General features: G+C 40.6%; 1 protein-coding gene across 2 annotated transcripts in view; it reads right to left on the bottom strand.

The window, feature by feature from the left end:
- Window positions 1-16892, bottom strand: part of cntln (centlein, centrosomal protein) — a 136651-nt gene that overhangs the window by 69639 nt on the left and 50120 nt on the right. For both annotated transcript variants that reach the window (XM_015049211.1, XM_015049212.1), the window contains exons 12-15: window positions 14883-14999; window positions 6186-6286; window positions 2640-2737; window positions 709-1226 (exon numbers count right to left, since the gene is read on the bottom strand). In XM_015049211.1, the coding sequence (XP_014904697.1) occupies window positions 709-1226; window positions 2640-2737; window positions 6186-6286; window positions 14883-14999 (834 nt within the window). The remainder of the gene's footprint in view (window positions 1-708; window positions 1227-2639; window positions 2738-6185; window positions 6287-14882; window positions 15000-16892) is intronic.

Raw genomic sequence — 16892 nt, 5'->3', positions numbered from 1 at the left:
ACACACACACACACACACACACACACACACACACACACACACACACACACACACACACACACACACACACACACACACACACACACACACACACCAGCATGCCACGAGATAACCAACATAACTACACACAAGGTGGGGTAAGCCTCCGCATGTGTGTGTGTGTGTGTGTGCGTGTGTGTGTGCGTGCGTGTGTGTGTGGGAGGGGTCCTTGCAGGGGGATCCTTAGTGCTGTCAGGGGGGGTTTGTAAATATGCAAAGAACCAGTAAATTAAATCAAACTGCCAAACTGTCAATTTCGAGGTAGCGTGACTAGTGCATGAAAATGGCATCACTGGAAGGTGTGGAGGCTTCGGCGGCCCCTTATCCCTGGGCTTTTCTGGCACGGGTTCAGCTCTGCGCAGAGAGGTGGCTAATTCTGCATGCAAATTTCAGTCAATAAGCTCCGAGCAAGTCGTCCCAGGATATTTCAAAGGATCTGACAGTAGGCTCTCCCTCCTCTCTCCTTCTCTCTATCATTCTTGCTCACATTCTTGTTTTTGGCTTCTGAATACCAACTAGACAGACAATGAAATTCAATCAGCCGTTTGCTTACGGTTTTTGCATATGCACGTTGTCCCCTAGATGCCGTATCCCCACCGTTCGGACGGCCCGTCCTCTCGGCTCAAACAGACTGAAAATAATGAGGGGGACAGAGAGGGGCATCATTACCTATCTGCGCTCATGTCCTCCCACTCGTCCTTAGTGGGGCTGAGGTTACGGCCGTGCCAGCTGATGGCTTGATTGGAGCTGACTGCTGGGTGGTGGTGCGGGCGTGGAAGGCCTCTGTGCCAGGTTGTCTTCGGTTTGACCTTGGCGCTGATGTTGTTGGCGGTCCCGGCCGGCCGCGCCGGGCCTGCTGCTCGGTTCCTGTGGAAGTCCCTGGCTGCTCTGGCGATACCCAGCTCCTGCTTCAGCTTCAGCAGGTGATTGTTGAGCCTGGCGATTTCTTTCTGAGCCGCGGCCAGGCGGGATTCCAGAGCCGTGACCTCACCACGGTGCTGCTCGTCACGGACCCGGGCCTCTTCCTCCCGGTCACCTTCCTGGTCCCTGAGAAAGTCGACGGAGGCTTGGAGTCGTCGGCAGTTGTGGGCCAGGTCTTCGTTGGCCTGAAGCAGCTGCTGCCGCTCTTCCCTCAGCGCCGCTGTCTGCTGCTCCATCAGCACCAGCCTTTGCTCCAAATACTTCATCTGGAAGAACCAAACACAAAAAGTTGTAAATTCACTAGAAAAAATGTTTATGCATAAAGGCAAACATTAATGATATTAAAACTATAATTTTATCTGACATTGTAGAGTCAGAAATTTGCAAGAAAAAAAGATCTTAAAAGAAATCTATGGAGGATCAAAAGGGATAAAATTAATTAACACATAAAATAAATATGTGTATAAAATTCATTAAATTATTTATTCAGTAGACAATTTCTAAGATACATCACCAAATAAATACAATAAAAACTTAATAAATAATTATTAAATGTGTATTTAATTATTTTGATTTTGTTATTAATGTGTTTTTTATTTAATGGAAAAACCACAATCGTAAAGCTGTTTTTGTGTGTAGATGAATATTGACAAAGTTTTGTTCAAATCTGTAATGGAAACACAGCTGTTGATAACCACACTTCATTAAAGTTGTAAAGAAAAATCACCAACATTTGTACTTTCTACAGTTTGAGACATCGCTCCAAGAGAGCATGACTGAGCAGATAACAGGAAGGCTGAACAAGTGAGAAAACGCAGGTTAACATCAACTAGCTGTGATTATTGTAACATTGAATATTCATTAATATCACAGTGGCATGTGTTTCTATTATTGTACAGCAAAATGTTAAACCACTGCATCCCAAAATGAATCTATTTATTGTGTCATAACTTCTAAAAAAAACTGAAAATCTCTCTTTGTGAAGTCAAATTGTGGTGAAAATGTTGTTTTTTCTGCAGAAATAACAGAATCTATGAAGACGGACAGTTTGGCATTAAGTCTGTAATCAGCGCTGCTTTATGTTTCTGGGTGGGGGTGTGGACATTTGACTGCCGCGCCCTGATCTGCCTTAAACAGACAGCAACCAGCCACTCTTAGTCTTTTTGTTAGATCTTCAATGGAGACTGTTTAAGAGAACAGGGGCTGCCTGCTGGGTGTGTGCCTCCAGGCATTTTCCCCCCCTTTATTTATGTTCTCACACTCTTCCTGCTGGTAGAGCCCGATACCTTTCAAACAAAATTAGACAGCTATCACCAGCTGTGATGATTCACTGTCATGAAACCAGAACCGAAGCATCGCATGAACTCATGCAAGCAAGATTTTAAAACAAATGCAACCTACCAACACCTCCACTATGAAATTTAGAACAAAATACTATTTTTCTGGTGTAATATTTCTGGCCACTTATTATAGAGTTCTTCTTGGTAAATCTGAGAAAAACAAAGTACTTACCGGCTGACACTTGACTTTGAAATAACCACAAAGTGATAAAAGACCTTCAAATCTTCCTTGAAAGAGCAAAGCCAAATTTTCCAGGAGACATCTTGCGGGAGATGGTTCTGTCGGGTTTCTTTTATTGGTAATGACACGGAGCACTTAGCGATGGCACGGTGCCGTACCTTTTTAAAAGACTGTTTCAGCCGGCTCGAAGAGAGAGGAGGTTTGATCGGAGTGCTGCTTTTGACCTGCTGCTCCTCTGCCATTTTCTGAAGCAGCTCTGCAAAGAGGAACAAAGCTTCTTATTGTGACACTCTGTGTCAAACCCTGCAGAGGCAATCAATAGAATTATAATAAAAAGGACACATTAAATCAATTAACATTAGTACAGTCTAATTTCCTTCCTCAGGTCTGTGGGGTTTTTTTTCTTTCTTTAGTCAATCACGGCTTAAATCAGCTCCTGCTTTAAAGGCAGGGTTCGCACACTTTTCCCACCTTAAATTTCAAGCACTTTTCAAGCATTTTCAAGGTAAGTTTTCAAACTTTTCCAGCACCACACTGTGAAAACTGAATACTGTTTTAATTCATTATTATATGCCATTTGTTATTATTATATTTATGTTGTAGTATTGTACAGTTTATAGAAGAGGTAAGGTAAACTGAAATATTACGTTTTGAAACGTCTCCCTCACACACTCGATGCGCCTGCCAGGTCCGAGAGGAAAACACTAATTTAACAAAAGGGACATGCAATTTCATTAAGTCACTGAACCAGTAGGAATAATAAATATTCATTACACTGCAACAAGATTTTTGGCATTCAGCAAACAGAAATAATTTTTGTCATTTCAAATGACCTAAAACAAGAAAAGTTTAGTTTGATTTAACTTCAGGCGGTGAGAAGAAAAATGGTGATTGAAAATATTTGGTTTCATCATTTTCCAAATTGAGGCTTTTCATCAAGCGTTAGATTGCACTTAATTGCAAAACTGAGCAACTTGAATATGAAGTACTTTCATTCAAGGAATTTATACCAAAATCAAGGACTTCCCAAACCTTGAAAACACGGATTTCAAGCATTGACCCTGTAAAAGTCTCATCATCTACAGGCCCTTTAACTAGAGATTATCAGGAAAATGTTTTATTTTATGGCTTGTAAGGAAGTGAAAAAACAGTCTTCAAAGGCACACAGTAGTTCTGACTATGTGCAACTTTTCTCAGGGGATCTTAAACAAACCAGGAGAAGTGCTTGAATCCCAGGTGAGCACATTGCCCCAGGCTGCGTTGCTTTGTACTCCTCTGTGTTTCCTCAGAGCACCGCTATTCTCCACAGACATGCATGCTGCCTTATTGCGGAAACATCAATGGTAGCAGTGGCAAACATCTGATTTCAGGTGATAAAAACAGAATGAATGCAAAAGTCTTAGGGCTCAAGGGCTTTTAATGCACAAAAAACACACACTGTTAAAGCTTTTGTGTCACTATTTGAAAGGCAGCATCTACCTGCCAAGGTGGAAGTAAATGCAAAGGGCAACACAAAACAATCTAAAACTTTCCACCTTTCCTTCTCCGTTTTTAAGGATTTATGACAAGACGACCAAAATAATTTGTACAATGAGCTGGAAACATTAAATATTCAGGATCTTGACTTTTCAGGTCAGTTGGATTTTTTTTGAGGGAGCAAGAGGAGGAAAAGTGAAACTATAGAAGGAAGATGGCTACGCTGTGGAAAAGCTGCCGCTCCCTTTCTTTGCGTTGACGCCTTGCCCAGGGAAGTTTGTTACATTGAATTAGCCTGGCCTTTTGTCTTCCTTACGTGTCACATTAAATCACACAGAGCACCAAATAGGACAGGAGGGCTGCTGTGTTCGTTGGGTACATAACCAGGCTGAGAGACAATTACCCGGCTGCCGTGTTAGTGGCATGGGAGTTGGCACCTCAGCACTACCTTGATAAGAAGACGTGGTGGCTCCCTAGTCACCTGCAGTTGAAGGAGGTTCTGGCACCGCCGCATACATTAACGTCCCTCCCATGACTCCTCACAGGAAGCAGCTCAAAGGCCCCGTTCCTTTCATCTGCCCCCTTTCGTTAGCGTGATCTCAGAGTGAGTGCTTCAAGCCCACATCCATCTGATTGGGTCGCACAGGTTCCTCTCCACTAAAACGCTGTGGCCTTTCACTGGGTTTTGTAATAATCTTCCAATTGCCACAGAGTCCTTATCATACGGGTCTCAGTTAACTTGATACAGTAATGAGCATATTCTCTAGATAAACATGTTCAGGCTGTAAAGTTGCACAAACATTGAGGTATTACAGAAAATGTAAGCTTACATGACTTCACAAACACCAAGGTCATTACATCCTTGCTGCTCTGCAAAACACAAAATCTTGCCAAGTATTTTTATTTAGCTTCTAGTGCAAATATCTCGGTACACTTGGAATAAGACAAACCTAACTTACAAATAGCTTTTCAGCAACATATAGGAGCTTGTTTTAAGTAAATAATTTCTAAATATTCATTAAAAAGTACTACTTTCATGGGTAGACTGGCAGAAAATATGCTTGAATGCCACTTCTCTGGACCAGCCAGGAGACGCAGCATAACTGGGGGTTCGTCCGGGATAATATTTCTCGACAGAGTTTTTTGCTTTGAATCAGAACTTTTAACTGGTCTGAACGGCTTTTCCCAGTCATTCCAGCTGGGAAAAGGGAATCAGAACCAAAGGTCCAGAAAACCAGTTCGGTTCACCAAGAAGATCCGGACCACAGTGAAGTGATTCTGCTTAATTTGCTGATGCGGTTTTCTGGGCGGGGTTAAATTTAAATGTTTAATCAAGTTAGATGATATTGTGAATTTTCAATGTTCTTACTTGTAACAGCAGTGTTTTCTGTGTTCTCTGGTTTGTTTTCTAACAAACTAATTAAATCTTTGGGAGACAGACATTTGGGTGATTAATAATTAAAGTAATTCTTGCAAAGAGCTAAATTATCATTTTACTGGCGATAAATATAAATATTTTGATGAAATCACTTCCATTTGATTTCAAATTATGTGACTGATTACATGAATATGATAGAATATTTATGTACATAAATAAAGTTCAATATGTCACATCAACTGCTAAACTTTTCAGAAAAACTGATGCAAAACTGTCTTTTTGTTTTTCTGCCCGGCTTCCTAACAAGCCCATCAATAAGAGCAAATTAGTTAATTAGTTCTCTCCTTTGTATCAAATCATTGCAGCGTAAGACAAAGTCGCTAGTTGTGGAGAAAATGAAAGTGATCTCGAACAGATCTGTTGTTGAAGTAATTAATTAAATCCACAGGATGAAGTGGTCAGCATGTGACGGTGTCACTGAGTGGATTAAAAGAGATGTGCTTTTTAACACAGAGAATGATGTATGCAGACAAGGCTGACGCTGTTTGAACTCCCAATCAATGGGCGTGGAGTTGATCAAGTCTTAATTGACTTGCTCTGTTAATTCCACAGAGGGGAGTTGTATTAATTCTCCTGATTAATACACATTTCCCAGAGGGGAAGGGCTAGCTACAAGCATGCACTTCACCATGAGAGGCGACACTTTGACACAGTAATCCTCAGTTTTTGTCTGCAGAGGCTTGGTTAAGGATTTAGAATGAATTAACTATGTAGTAGAATAATTCAAACTAATATAGCAAAAGCTGTGGACCTAAATACTCAAACAACAATAAAAACAAGAGGAGCTGACCTTGATGATCATTAGTGAGACACATGTGGAGCTCCTTCGCTGTGGTTCGGTCCATAGCAGACTGGACTCGCAGCATGTCCAGCTCCTCTTCTAGGGCAACTCTGCAGAGGAACAACAACTTTTTACTTATTTCAATCTGTGATGAGGATGAGAATATTTTGGATTACAGATGGGATTGTGTAGAGAGTAAGAGAGATAAAAAAAGTATTGAAAGCACAATGTTTTGTCTTCAGAAAGACCATGAAATTATTTTGTATTTTGAGCAAACATCAGGTGAGAGCAGTGATGTTTAGATGTTAGAACAGCTGCTTTGAATGACAGTGGTTGTAATGCCTCACTGCCGCCACATGAGGGCAGTAATGTGCAAAGTTGTTTGCCATTAAGCAGCAAACATGAACTTTGATTAGTTTAAGGCCCAATACGGATTATAGTCTATTATCACGAGTTATATATTAGAATATAGTAACGTCATTTAATCTGAATTTCATGACTAAATAAATTTTATTGATATTCATATTCATGACTAAATACTGGAGAAAAGAGCAAAAACAACAATTCAATTTACATAACCAGTTTTTAGGCCTTTAAACATTCTGCAATGGATTATTGTAATAATAAATTAGAATTCTTATTTATATTCTTTATCACAATAAGGGTACACAATAAATCAGTGAAAAGCGGCGCTCTATTGACCTGGTTTAAACTAAAAGTAACCAGTTTAAACTAGCAGAGCAGTGACTGCAGTTAGATGGCCAATGACCAAGGTCATCATAGTTGACTAAAACTAACGAAATAACAGAAACTGATAGAGAAATTATTTCCATTAACTGAAATAAAAATAAAAAAAAAACATAATTAATGGAGAAAAATTAACTAACTGGAACTACATTGTTTTTATAAAACTAAAACACATTGGAATTAGGGATATAATATCCTTTGTTTTCATGTTTACCAGTCAATTTTAAGCCTTTCGATGTGAAACAGATTTTTTTCCCCCACACATCAGCTGTCGCCAAATTATAATCCTCCTTACATTAATCCACAGAAAGGTGACAGAAAAAGTATTTATCTAAACGTATTTATCTATTGTTGAACATCCACCTGATGTTCAGGTGGATGTTCAACAATAGATAAATACGTTTATTGAAAATGTTTTCTTCTGTTGAGTATTCACTACTCAATGGTTATATTGATAAGCACAATGCAATAAACTGATGTTTTTGAATTCTGCACTGGAAATTTGACCAAAGTATGAAAAAACAAAAACTACAACTAATAAAACTAAATTAAAACTAAATGTTTAACAAATAAAAACTAAATATTTAACTAATGAAAACTACATTAAAACTAAATATTTAACTAATAAAAACTAGCAAACACACTCTAAAAACTAATTAAAGTTAACTGAATTAGAGAAACAAAAGGTCACAATGAAATAAAACTGAACTTTAATGAAAACCCTAAAACAATTATAACCCTGCGGATCACTGATCTTTAAAAAGCCTACGTTACAGATTTTGGCCGATATCGAGTTGTTTGTCTGGAAGGTTGCTAAATATTGCGACTAAGTTGCTAAGTTGGTAATAGTTGGGTAACCGCTAACAGCTAACCGCATACATGCAGACGTGATCTGAGGGGCGGTCGGTCATTGGGCCAAAAGAGGACAGTGGCTGATTTTTAGAGCTTTGCAGAAGCAGATAAGATCAGTTTCACATGCAAGTATCGGCCAATTTCCACAAATTAAAGAAATCTTAGCTGATTTATCATTCCACCCCAAGTTAAAGCACAAATACTTTATGACTTCCACCAAAATCTCCAGAATTTGAAACTTCTCCACGTTTTCATGCCAGTTTTCCAACACAAAAGAGGAAACAACAGCATGACGAGGAAACCATCTAATTAAAATACTTTTTAACTCATCTGGAAATCAAAGTGACAAGCAACATGAAACGGTGAGGAAGCAAAGTACGCTGTGCAATGAGAATGTGTGTGAGTGTTAACAGGGAGGGAAAAAAACCAAGGTGTACCCAATTACCTCTGTGCAATTAGCTTGATTCCTGCTAAAGGCTAATTATGTGGAGCCATGCTCTCGTCTTTGCACTTTCAAGTTATTATTAGGACCCCAACTGTAGTCTTTTGAGGATACACACAGGCCCACGGAGACAACCACACCTGAAACACACACCTAATTTCCCTCCCCTCTGCTCCAGAGAGTCGGAGAAAAACACAAGAATCAAACTCCAGCGATTCTAGTGGCATTCTTCCCGAAGTTAACCTCATTACAAATAGTAGGCCTTTGCTTGGATTGACGTCTGATGATCCATTTGGACTGCAAAAGTTTAATTTTCTTACAGAAATCAAGAGAGTTTTTATACAGACTGCAAGTCCAGATAATTACCTCAGAGATGTTTCTGCTGTTGCAGAGGGAAGAGAAGTAATAAGTACATTTTAGCCCACACAGTCCAGAGTCCTGATCTTCTGGCTGCAGCCTAAATAAGTACACAAATGGCTCTCCCCACAGAAATGAGCAAGCAGATGGATATGTGTCGCTTCTTTATAGATTTTCCTCCATAAATGAACTCAAGTCGATGAGACGCCGGCACTGCCTTATGTGTCCGGGCTGTTAATGGGACCAGTGAGCTGAAATATGCAGCATGTAGAGAGAGCCTGTTCCATCTCATGTTTCTCTTTTATGCCTTTTCAGATGCTGATAGTATTGATGCTGAACACAAGTTCATGTGCCAAACATTGGGCTGCGCTGAAGGATAAGCACAGTTTCCCCAACAGAACAAAAGATTGGATTTCAGATGGAGTTCATTGGTGCAGGTCGTCACGTTTCCCAACGTCACATTGTGGAGATGGAGCACCACTGCAACCTTATTTACTAACACCTGGGTGGAGCAGCGATTGCTTTGCCTGTGAGAGATGGGGAATTAACCAAGGCAGAGATGTTCTGAGAATAATAAACACTACTGAGATGCAACATGAACAATTAAATATGTAAAAAATGATTACCGTATTTACCAGACTATAAGTCGAAGTTTTTTCATAGTCTGGCTGATCTTGTGATTTATTATACGTTTTGTTCCCTTTTCTGCAGGCGGGCCTGTTGGTGCAACCAACCCCTTCAATGAATGCAACTTGGAGACCTTTTGTAATTTGAGTTATAACTATTGGTGTGAAGCAGCATTTTGTTGTGGTTTGGTACTGAAATACAGCGGACCGCCTAACTGAGTTTCTATAGGCAGATTGATTTTGTTGATTATATCTAAAATCAGAAAATTTAGCTTGGGAAGCTGAAAAATTCAACGCAGCGGAACTTTGCACACTATTACATGCTACTTGCAAAGCAGCCAATCCGGGAGCGCCATCCATTTTGCTGTGTGCTGATTGGCTGAGATACTGAAGACCGTAGATTTTAGCTTCTGCTATAATGTCAAGATGGCTTCCAGTGTGCATACTAATGCATATTAATTATATTTGGGCTTTGAACAATGCCTGGCCAAAAAGCAAAAGTTGACACCTGAATTTATCTGAGCTTCCTATTGTATCTTCACTGCATGGATTAAAATTGTTTTTTAACTCCAGCTGATCTAATGAGTAGTTTCTCATGTCTTAATCAAGAACATGAAAATGTGGTTGTGGACAGGATGTTAGTCTGTGTAAGAAGGGTCAAATCACTGGCATCAAGCAGAGAAAGTATCTATGGAGATGGAGAAACAACCACAGCTGGGTTGAGAACTTTGCAAAGCTTTAATAAAAACTGGAAGGAGAGCGGAGAACCATCGTCTTTGAGGAAGAAATGTGGTCAGATTTACCCTCTTCCACAGTGATGGGATGATGGTTATTCATTACATATTTTATATTCTTTATGTGAGAATTTGCTTGGATTGCCTGTCACTTTGCTGCTGTTTGTGGGACAATAAAGAATATGTTTATGTTTATGTGATGCAGCCATCATGCAGTGTGTCTAATGTACAAGCATGTGGAGCCGGCGCTGTGATCTGGGGCTGCTGCAGTTGGTCAGGTCAAAGTTCAGTAACTAAATGACGATACTGAATGGCCAGATTATTTCATCAATGGATGTTTTCTTCCATGATGACACGGTGATATTTGTACAACACTGGATGGGAATAAATCTGGAGACATTGCAGAAGCTTATGGAGACAACGTCACAGAAAACTGATTTATACTCAAGATTAAAGGCAGTACAATTAAACATTACAATGGGTGATCTTTATTGTTCTGTGTATTAAAATAGGCAGTTATAAGTGTTTTTGAATGGAGTTTCAAGTATTCTGTATTTTATATATTCTACTTTATAATAATTATGCACAATTTTAATGTATTAAGCATAAAAAATCAGATCTGTTTACAAAATTAAACATTTAATCAGCTAGCAGCTTTTTAAATCTGAGCATACGGGGCACAATGCTTTGTTTTTGAGCTGAGCCTTTTAAAATCACTTTCAGACACACTGAACCTTAGATCATAATTACTTTCTATGAATAAAGATTTTTTTCTTTGACATGCCAACTGTTTTAAAAGTAATTAATGAGGGGGGAAAAACTCACTTTACTAATTAAAAAACATGCATAAATCATTCTGTTTGTGTTTGAGAATGTGCACAAATGTGTCCCTCCTTCAGCTAATCCCTGGTCCAAAGGGGCAAAAGACTCTCATTACCTCTAATACCTTTTAGCAAATCAAGATGAAAAGAAACGAAATAGTGGAATACGGCGGACATTAGGGCAAACTTTATTAGACTTAATTAGAGTCAACGTCGCTTATTGGGGAGGTTCACATCCATAATGGTCACTCTGTGCAGAGGAGCAGTGCAAATGATCTCAAAGGCTTTTTCCCCCAGTAATCGCTATCTAACCCGCGCTTTGATGTCGTCTGAGTGCAGCATCTTCAGTCTGAGGGTGCGCTGCGTGTGTTTATTCTGTTTATGGAGCCTAAATAAGCCCTGCCTCTTTTCACCAACAGACCTTTAACAACAATTAGCAAGCATGGACATGGAGCGCCACAGACAGAAGCATAATGAGGAGGATAAGGAGATTCCCCTGCAACTTTTCTCCTCACCCATTCTGCCCAGAGTTACCAGGAACGGCATAAAGAAATCTTCACTGGAACTTATATTTATTTTTGGGGGGCTTTTTTCTCTAAATGTACAGGCAAAGCAAAACGATATTCAACTAGAAGCAGCTTAAAATAAAGTGATAAATTAAGGAAATACATGAGCTAACAAGAATAATAAGAATATTGTTCTCAGTAATGCTTGGACTTGCTGGTTAAGTGGCAAATCTATCTTCTCACAGCTAGTTGTGGTAATCAAACCGGAACGGTAACATGTCATCAAAAATTTAACGCCTTCAGTTTCAGACATTATCTCTGTGATTTACCAAAGATAATCTAACAATGGATTTTGAAATCTGACCAGATTCTTTCAGACTAGTGGAAGCTGAAGTGAAATAACACTGTTCATTATGAGCTCTTGCAAATTTAAAACACCAGAAAACATCTTATCCCTCTCCAGCTACAGTCGCTGTGTGACCGTAGAGATCAATTAACTGAAAAATTAATCAAAATATATGCCAAGCTCATAACAGAAATTACTATCTGTCAATATTCTCTGATTCAGAAGTTGCTGAAACTTAAGTCTCAACATGAATTCTTGATTTCTGGCTTCATGCTGTCAAAAACATGGTCATTTTTCAGGAACCTCCCACATAGAAGTATGGCAGCTTCACATGCTGATTATGTTTAAGATCCACATTTGAAGCACATCTTTATTTACTTCTAGTGGGAAATGGTAATGTAAAGCACAACGCCATTTTACCAGGACGGTTTGCAGATTAGTCAGACTGAAATCACTGCAGAGGCTCAGGAATTTATATATGAGCATAAATGTGCCATCAGAAGCATGTTGCCTTCTCTGAGGCAGCTTTGTGTCATTAAATTAAGCTGCAGGGGGGCTGTAGATCAACCATAAAAGCAGATCAGTTTCACCTTCCTCAATCTTTTCACAACTTTCTCCTCACACAGTGGGAGGCCTATTGGGCAGGAATCATCAGAGCCATATTCATCCTGGGTCATCTGGGCATGCAAACAGTGCTTCACAAGTGCAGTTTATGCAGAAGGTGAAAGGACACATCTGTGAGTCATAACATGATGATGAAGAACAAAAACGAGAGTTTAAAGAGAGACTCCTCAAAGAAAGCCACACCCCATTAAAGCCCTGAATTTTTCATTAGCCATTAAGTAATTACTGCATCATTGCTAACACTTGTCCAGCATAACCTTCACAAGCATTTATTACGGAACAGTTGATGGAAAAACAAGCTTTAAATGCGAGTTTTCTGTCAAACTACTTGCTTTTTCTGCACTATATTTGTTTTCGCTGTTCGGACTCATTGCTTCCACTTTAAAAAAAATAATAAGGTCAACTGGGTGGAGCAAAACAGTTTAATAGCTTGGTTAACAATGGTTTATCCCACAACCTTGCAACAGATAAAAATGTCAGTGTAGAAAAGAGGCTGTGTGTGTGTGAGAGAGAGAACACAGGCCCTGGGATGAAGAGTTTTCCAAAGCACAAGTTTAAAGATTTCAGCTAAGTTTACTTTGCACCAGCCACCCGGGTAAGGAGAGGTCCCTGGGCCAGGAATAGAGGAAATGAGGTGGAGCTGGGCAGAGGCACATAAAGGGAATCAACAGCAACCCCGGCGGACTTCCCTACTCCACGTCTAGGAAAGAGGCCAGACACTCTGCAGCCCCTTGTGGCTTTCTCTGCAGGTCAGATCCAAGGACCCTGCAGGTCTGCAGTGGTCTGCTCACCCCTACGCACCCCGCCCTCAGCCCGTCTACGGCTCGGCTCTGCGCTGTTCTGGTCGCGGCCAGGCAGGAAGGCGGATGGACATCCCTTAACAGGCAGCATTGGCGGCAGTAGAGCTGCTAGCCTTGTAATTAGCTCGGACAGCTCAGGCTTGGAGAGAGGCAGCCGGGCTAGATCATAATGAGCTCAGCTGGGATTAGGAGGACAGGGCAGTGGGGGTGAGCAGAGGGGAGGGCAGCAAGAGAGAGAGGGGCGGGGGGGCAAGTACCAGAACCCAGGCCTCAACCTGCAGCATCACAGAAGGCCAGAGGGAGGCAACTGAGCAGACGAGGAGAAAATGGGGAAGAAGAGGGTACAGAGGCACAGGATGGAGTCGGGGCGACGCGCGGAGAGGTGAAGGTGAAAAGAAGAAGGGAGAAGAAGACAGCAGCTTTAGGCGAAGCTTTCTGGAGCGGTCGGGTTTGAGATGGAGTTACGGATTCTGGATCAAGAACACAGTGGCTAAAAATGTCTCCATACAGAGTGAAGATAAAAACAGCAGTGGAGGCATAATGAAAAGAACATCCAAACACAACGAGAAAGCATCTGGTAAAATGAAAAGACTGACTCATTCAGTCTGTCTGTGTGGAGTAAATAGTTTCAGATTGCCCACAATCCTCTGCAGATCATAAACACCTGGACAATGATACGCCTTTTTTGTTCTACATAAAGACCTCCAACATGTCTGCAGACTGGTCCTGCAGCTCTTTACCTAAGCTGTGGGTTTCCATGATCAGCAAGTCTAAAAATGGGATTGTAAAGTTCTTTGCACCAGCAACCATAATCAATTTCTAAACATTTATTAGGATTTTACTTTAAAGACCAAAACAAAGTAGTTTCTAATGTTCTTAAAATATGGGCTTCATTTGTATTCATCCCCAAAATAAAACCACAGATTCATAAGTTATCAAATTACTTGACAGTTTCCCCTGGCTTTAGAGATTTGCTGTTAAAAATAGCTTATTAACGAAGACCACCATAACTCTGGACAACTATTTTGTGGAGTCCTCAAATCTGGTCTTTGTGGAAGAGGGTCCAAACTGCAGCTGTTGAAATAAAAGGTACAAGAAGCCACATTGGCAAGCCATGCAGGGCAGCGCTCGTCAGTCCTTATCCTCAGAACTTCAAGGTTGTTTCTTTTCTCACTGATTTTGATTGTAAAAACCACAAAACAATCACGAAGTTCTGGAGGGACTGGCTTGTCAGAAAATTGATACAGCACATCACCCTGCATCACCAGCGCTATGCTTATGCTTTTCTTTCCAGCAGCGACAAAAAAACTGCTCAGTTGACTATTTTATAGCTTAAAATAGCCAAAATCAAAGAGTCTGACTTGAAAATCATGTAAGCAGACATCTAGTCAGATTACATCTGAGTCACAAGAAAACTGCAGCTCTAACTGCTATTTGATTCTAAGGTGCTGAAAACAAACATTCAGATTTCTATTTGTGAAAAACTTCTAAACAATTAAACTTTTTCCTTCCTCTTCACCATTTTACATTAACACGAGCTGCTCTGTCAAACAAAATCCCTAAGAAATAAACAAAGGTTTGTCGTTGCAACTTGACAAAATGTGAAAAGTTCAAGAGTGAAAAATATTTTTATCTGACTTCTGGGAATCCAGCTTTACAAATGAAGTTCATGAAGCTCATGGATCCGATGCTGCTGTTGTCTGCTGATGATTATGGACGACATGCATGATGCATGTGTGTGTGTGCGCGCGCGCGTGCGTGTGTGCGCGCGCGCGTGCGTGTGTGCGCGCGTGTGTAAATTTGGGGACTTTATTGCAGTGCTGCCAGTGTTTTTGAATGCAGGCCACTTACTTTTCAGCGGTGAGTTTTCTGTTGAGGTTTTTCATGTAGGCCAGCTCGTTCCACACAGCGTCACTGTTCTCTTGTCGAAGCTGCCACGGCTCTGGGCGCTGTTTCCTTCCACCTGACCTGCACACACACACACACACACACACACACACACACACACACACACACACACACACACACACACACACACACACACACACACAGCTCTGCTCGGCCCCAACTGCATCCAACTCATCAATCAGCCTAAGCGCAACATATTCAATTCCAATTAGGCTTTCATTTACAAACTGAAACAGGATTTAGTGAGAAATCTACAAATTGCAAAAGAAGCTGATGAGAAGACGTTCCTCTCCATCTCACACTCATACGACAGTCTCCCATTTTCGCTCAATCAATGTGATAGAGGTGTGGAAATGGATTGTGAGGGTCACAAAGCTCTCTTTCCTGCGGTCGTTATTGGCGATGAGGACGCCTTCACGCTACGCTAATACTAGTTAAGCCCGGGTACCTGGGAGTTAGAGGCTGCAGTGGAATGGCAAATGTTTTCATTTAATACTGCAACTGCCCCTGTGAGCAATTTGAGGCTACAGGACGACTCTGCGGTGTGTGATTATGGTACGTATGCACAGTTTTTCAGTCAAACGTTGGGGAATGTTTTTCTTATGAAATGAATTTGTAATGTGACGTTTGACATGAAAAGTACACAAAGTCAGTAAAAACACAAGAAATTCTCAGACAACAGAAAATAAGCTTGATAGGTAGCTGCAAAAAAGGCTGAAATGTGTTGCATTGGTGCTGGTTCATGTTGAGTTGTTTGGTCCAAACTAATCCTGTATAAAAACTATCATTACCAAAGTACCAAAAAGCATCTCATGGGCCTGCAGAGGCCATAATCCAGAACAGAAATCACATTATTTCATCATCAACTACTTGTTTTCTGGATGAGGAGTCAAAACAAGAACCAGAGAAGATGTTCAAGAGCCAAAACATAAGGTCAGCAGAAACGGTTTTTAATTTAATAATAGCCTCCTCTATGCTTTGTCACAGCATAAAACTCCACTGTTGAAGGAAAACCACACTGAACCTTTGGAAAAATTAATATAACTCAAACACAGTCTTCTCATGTGAGACCGTTTGGATGCACCATGCAGAGAGGACAAATGGACACCAACCCACAGCAACTTCACACTCAGAAGGTGAGAACATCCAGTCAGGATGTTTGTCTCGCATATCATACTACAACACTTCTTATAGTCGAACGTTTGACACCAACGTGGTTTTAGACAGTGGTGGATGCCAATAACTAAAAAGCTACACTAACCCTGATAGAAAGGTTTAAAATCAGAGTAGCAATGCCTGCAGGTCAGTAAGCGTGTTCAAGACTTAATCCCTTTGTCATTCCTCTTTATTACACACATGTTTGTTTGGTTTTAATTATGAGAATGGCCATTTTGTGAGGATTTTATGTGAACAGCCTCATTAGAAACACATTTACAGAGAAACCCGTTGATGGAGGATAGAGCTTTAAAAGTATCGAGACCACCTGCTGTTGTGAAAGTAAATGATAATTTATTCACAGCTCTGTTTTAATTCTTTCTGTGTGACTTCTAATGGAACAACGGCAGTTATTAGGGAATATGCACAAAGCATTCCTAACTGACGGTAGATCTGTAGGAACTGTAATCTGTTTACAGTGCGCCTTAAAGCTGTTGAACACGGAGCCAGGAGAGAGTGATGTTTCTCTGGCCTCGGAGCTCGTTCCCTCATGGCCGCCCAGTTTCCATTATTAAGCAGGAGGAGATAGAAAGAACTTTTCCACGCTGCTGCGGCTAATTGCTCTGAAACAGGGGGAATCTGTTTATGGGCGCAACTTTGATCAGTGTGCGGATGCTTTAATAACCTTTAATTTTATTTGCTCACCCTCATCATCCCCAGTCTGATTAAAAAAAACTTCTTTAATATAAATAAGAACTTGATTTTTCTCTCTCCTTCATGTTATTTCGAGGAAATCTG

The sequence above is a fragment of the Poecilia latipinna genome, unplaced genomic scaffold (assembly GCF_001443285.1).
Source record: "Poecilia latipinna isolate Pla-1442-1.1 unplaced genomic scaffold, P_latipinna-1.0 Scaffold934, whole genome shotgun sequence".
Classification (NCBI taxonomy): Eukaryota; Metazoa; Chordata; class Actinopteri; order Cyprinodontiformes; family Poeciliidae; genus Poecilia; species Poecilia latipinna.
Note: the sequence above shows the minus strand (reverse complement) of the source record. Positions and strands in the feature narration are given on the sequence as shown.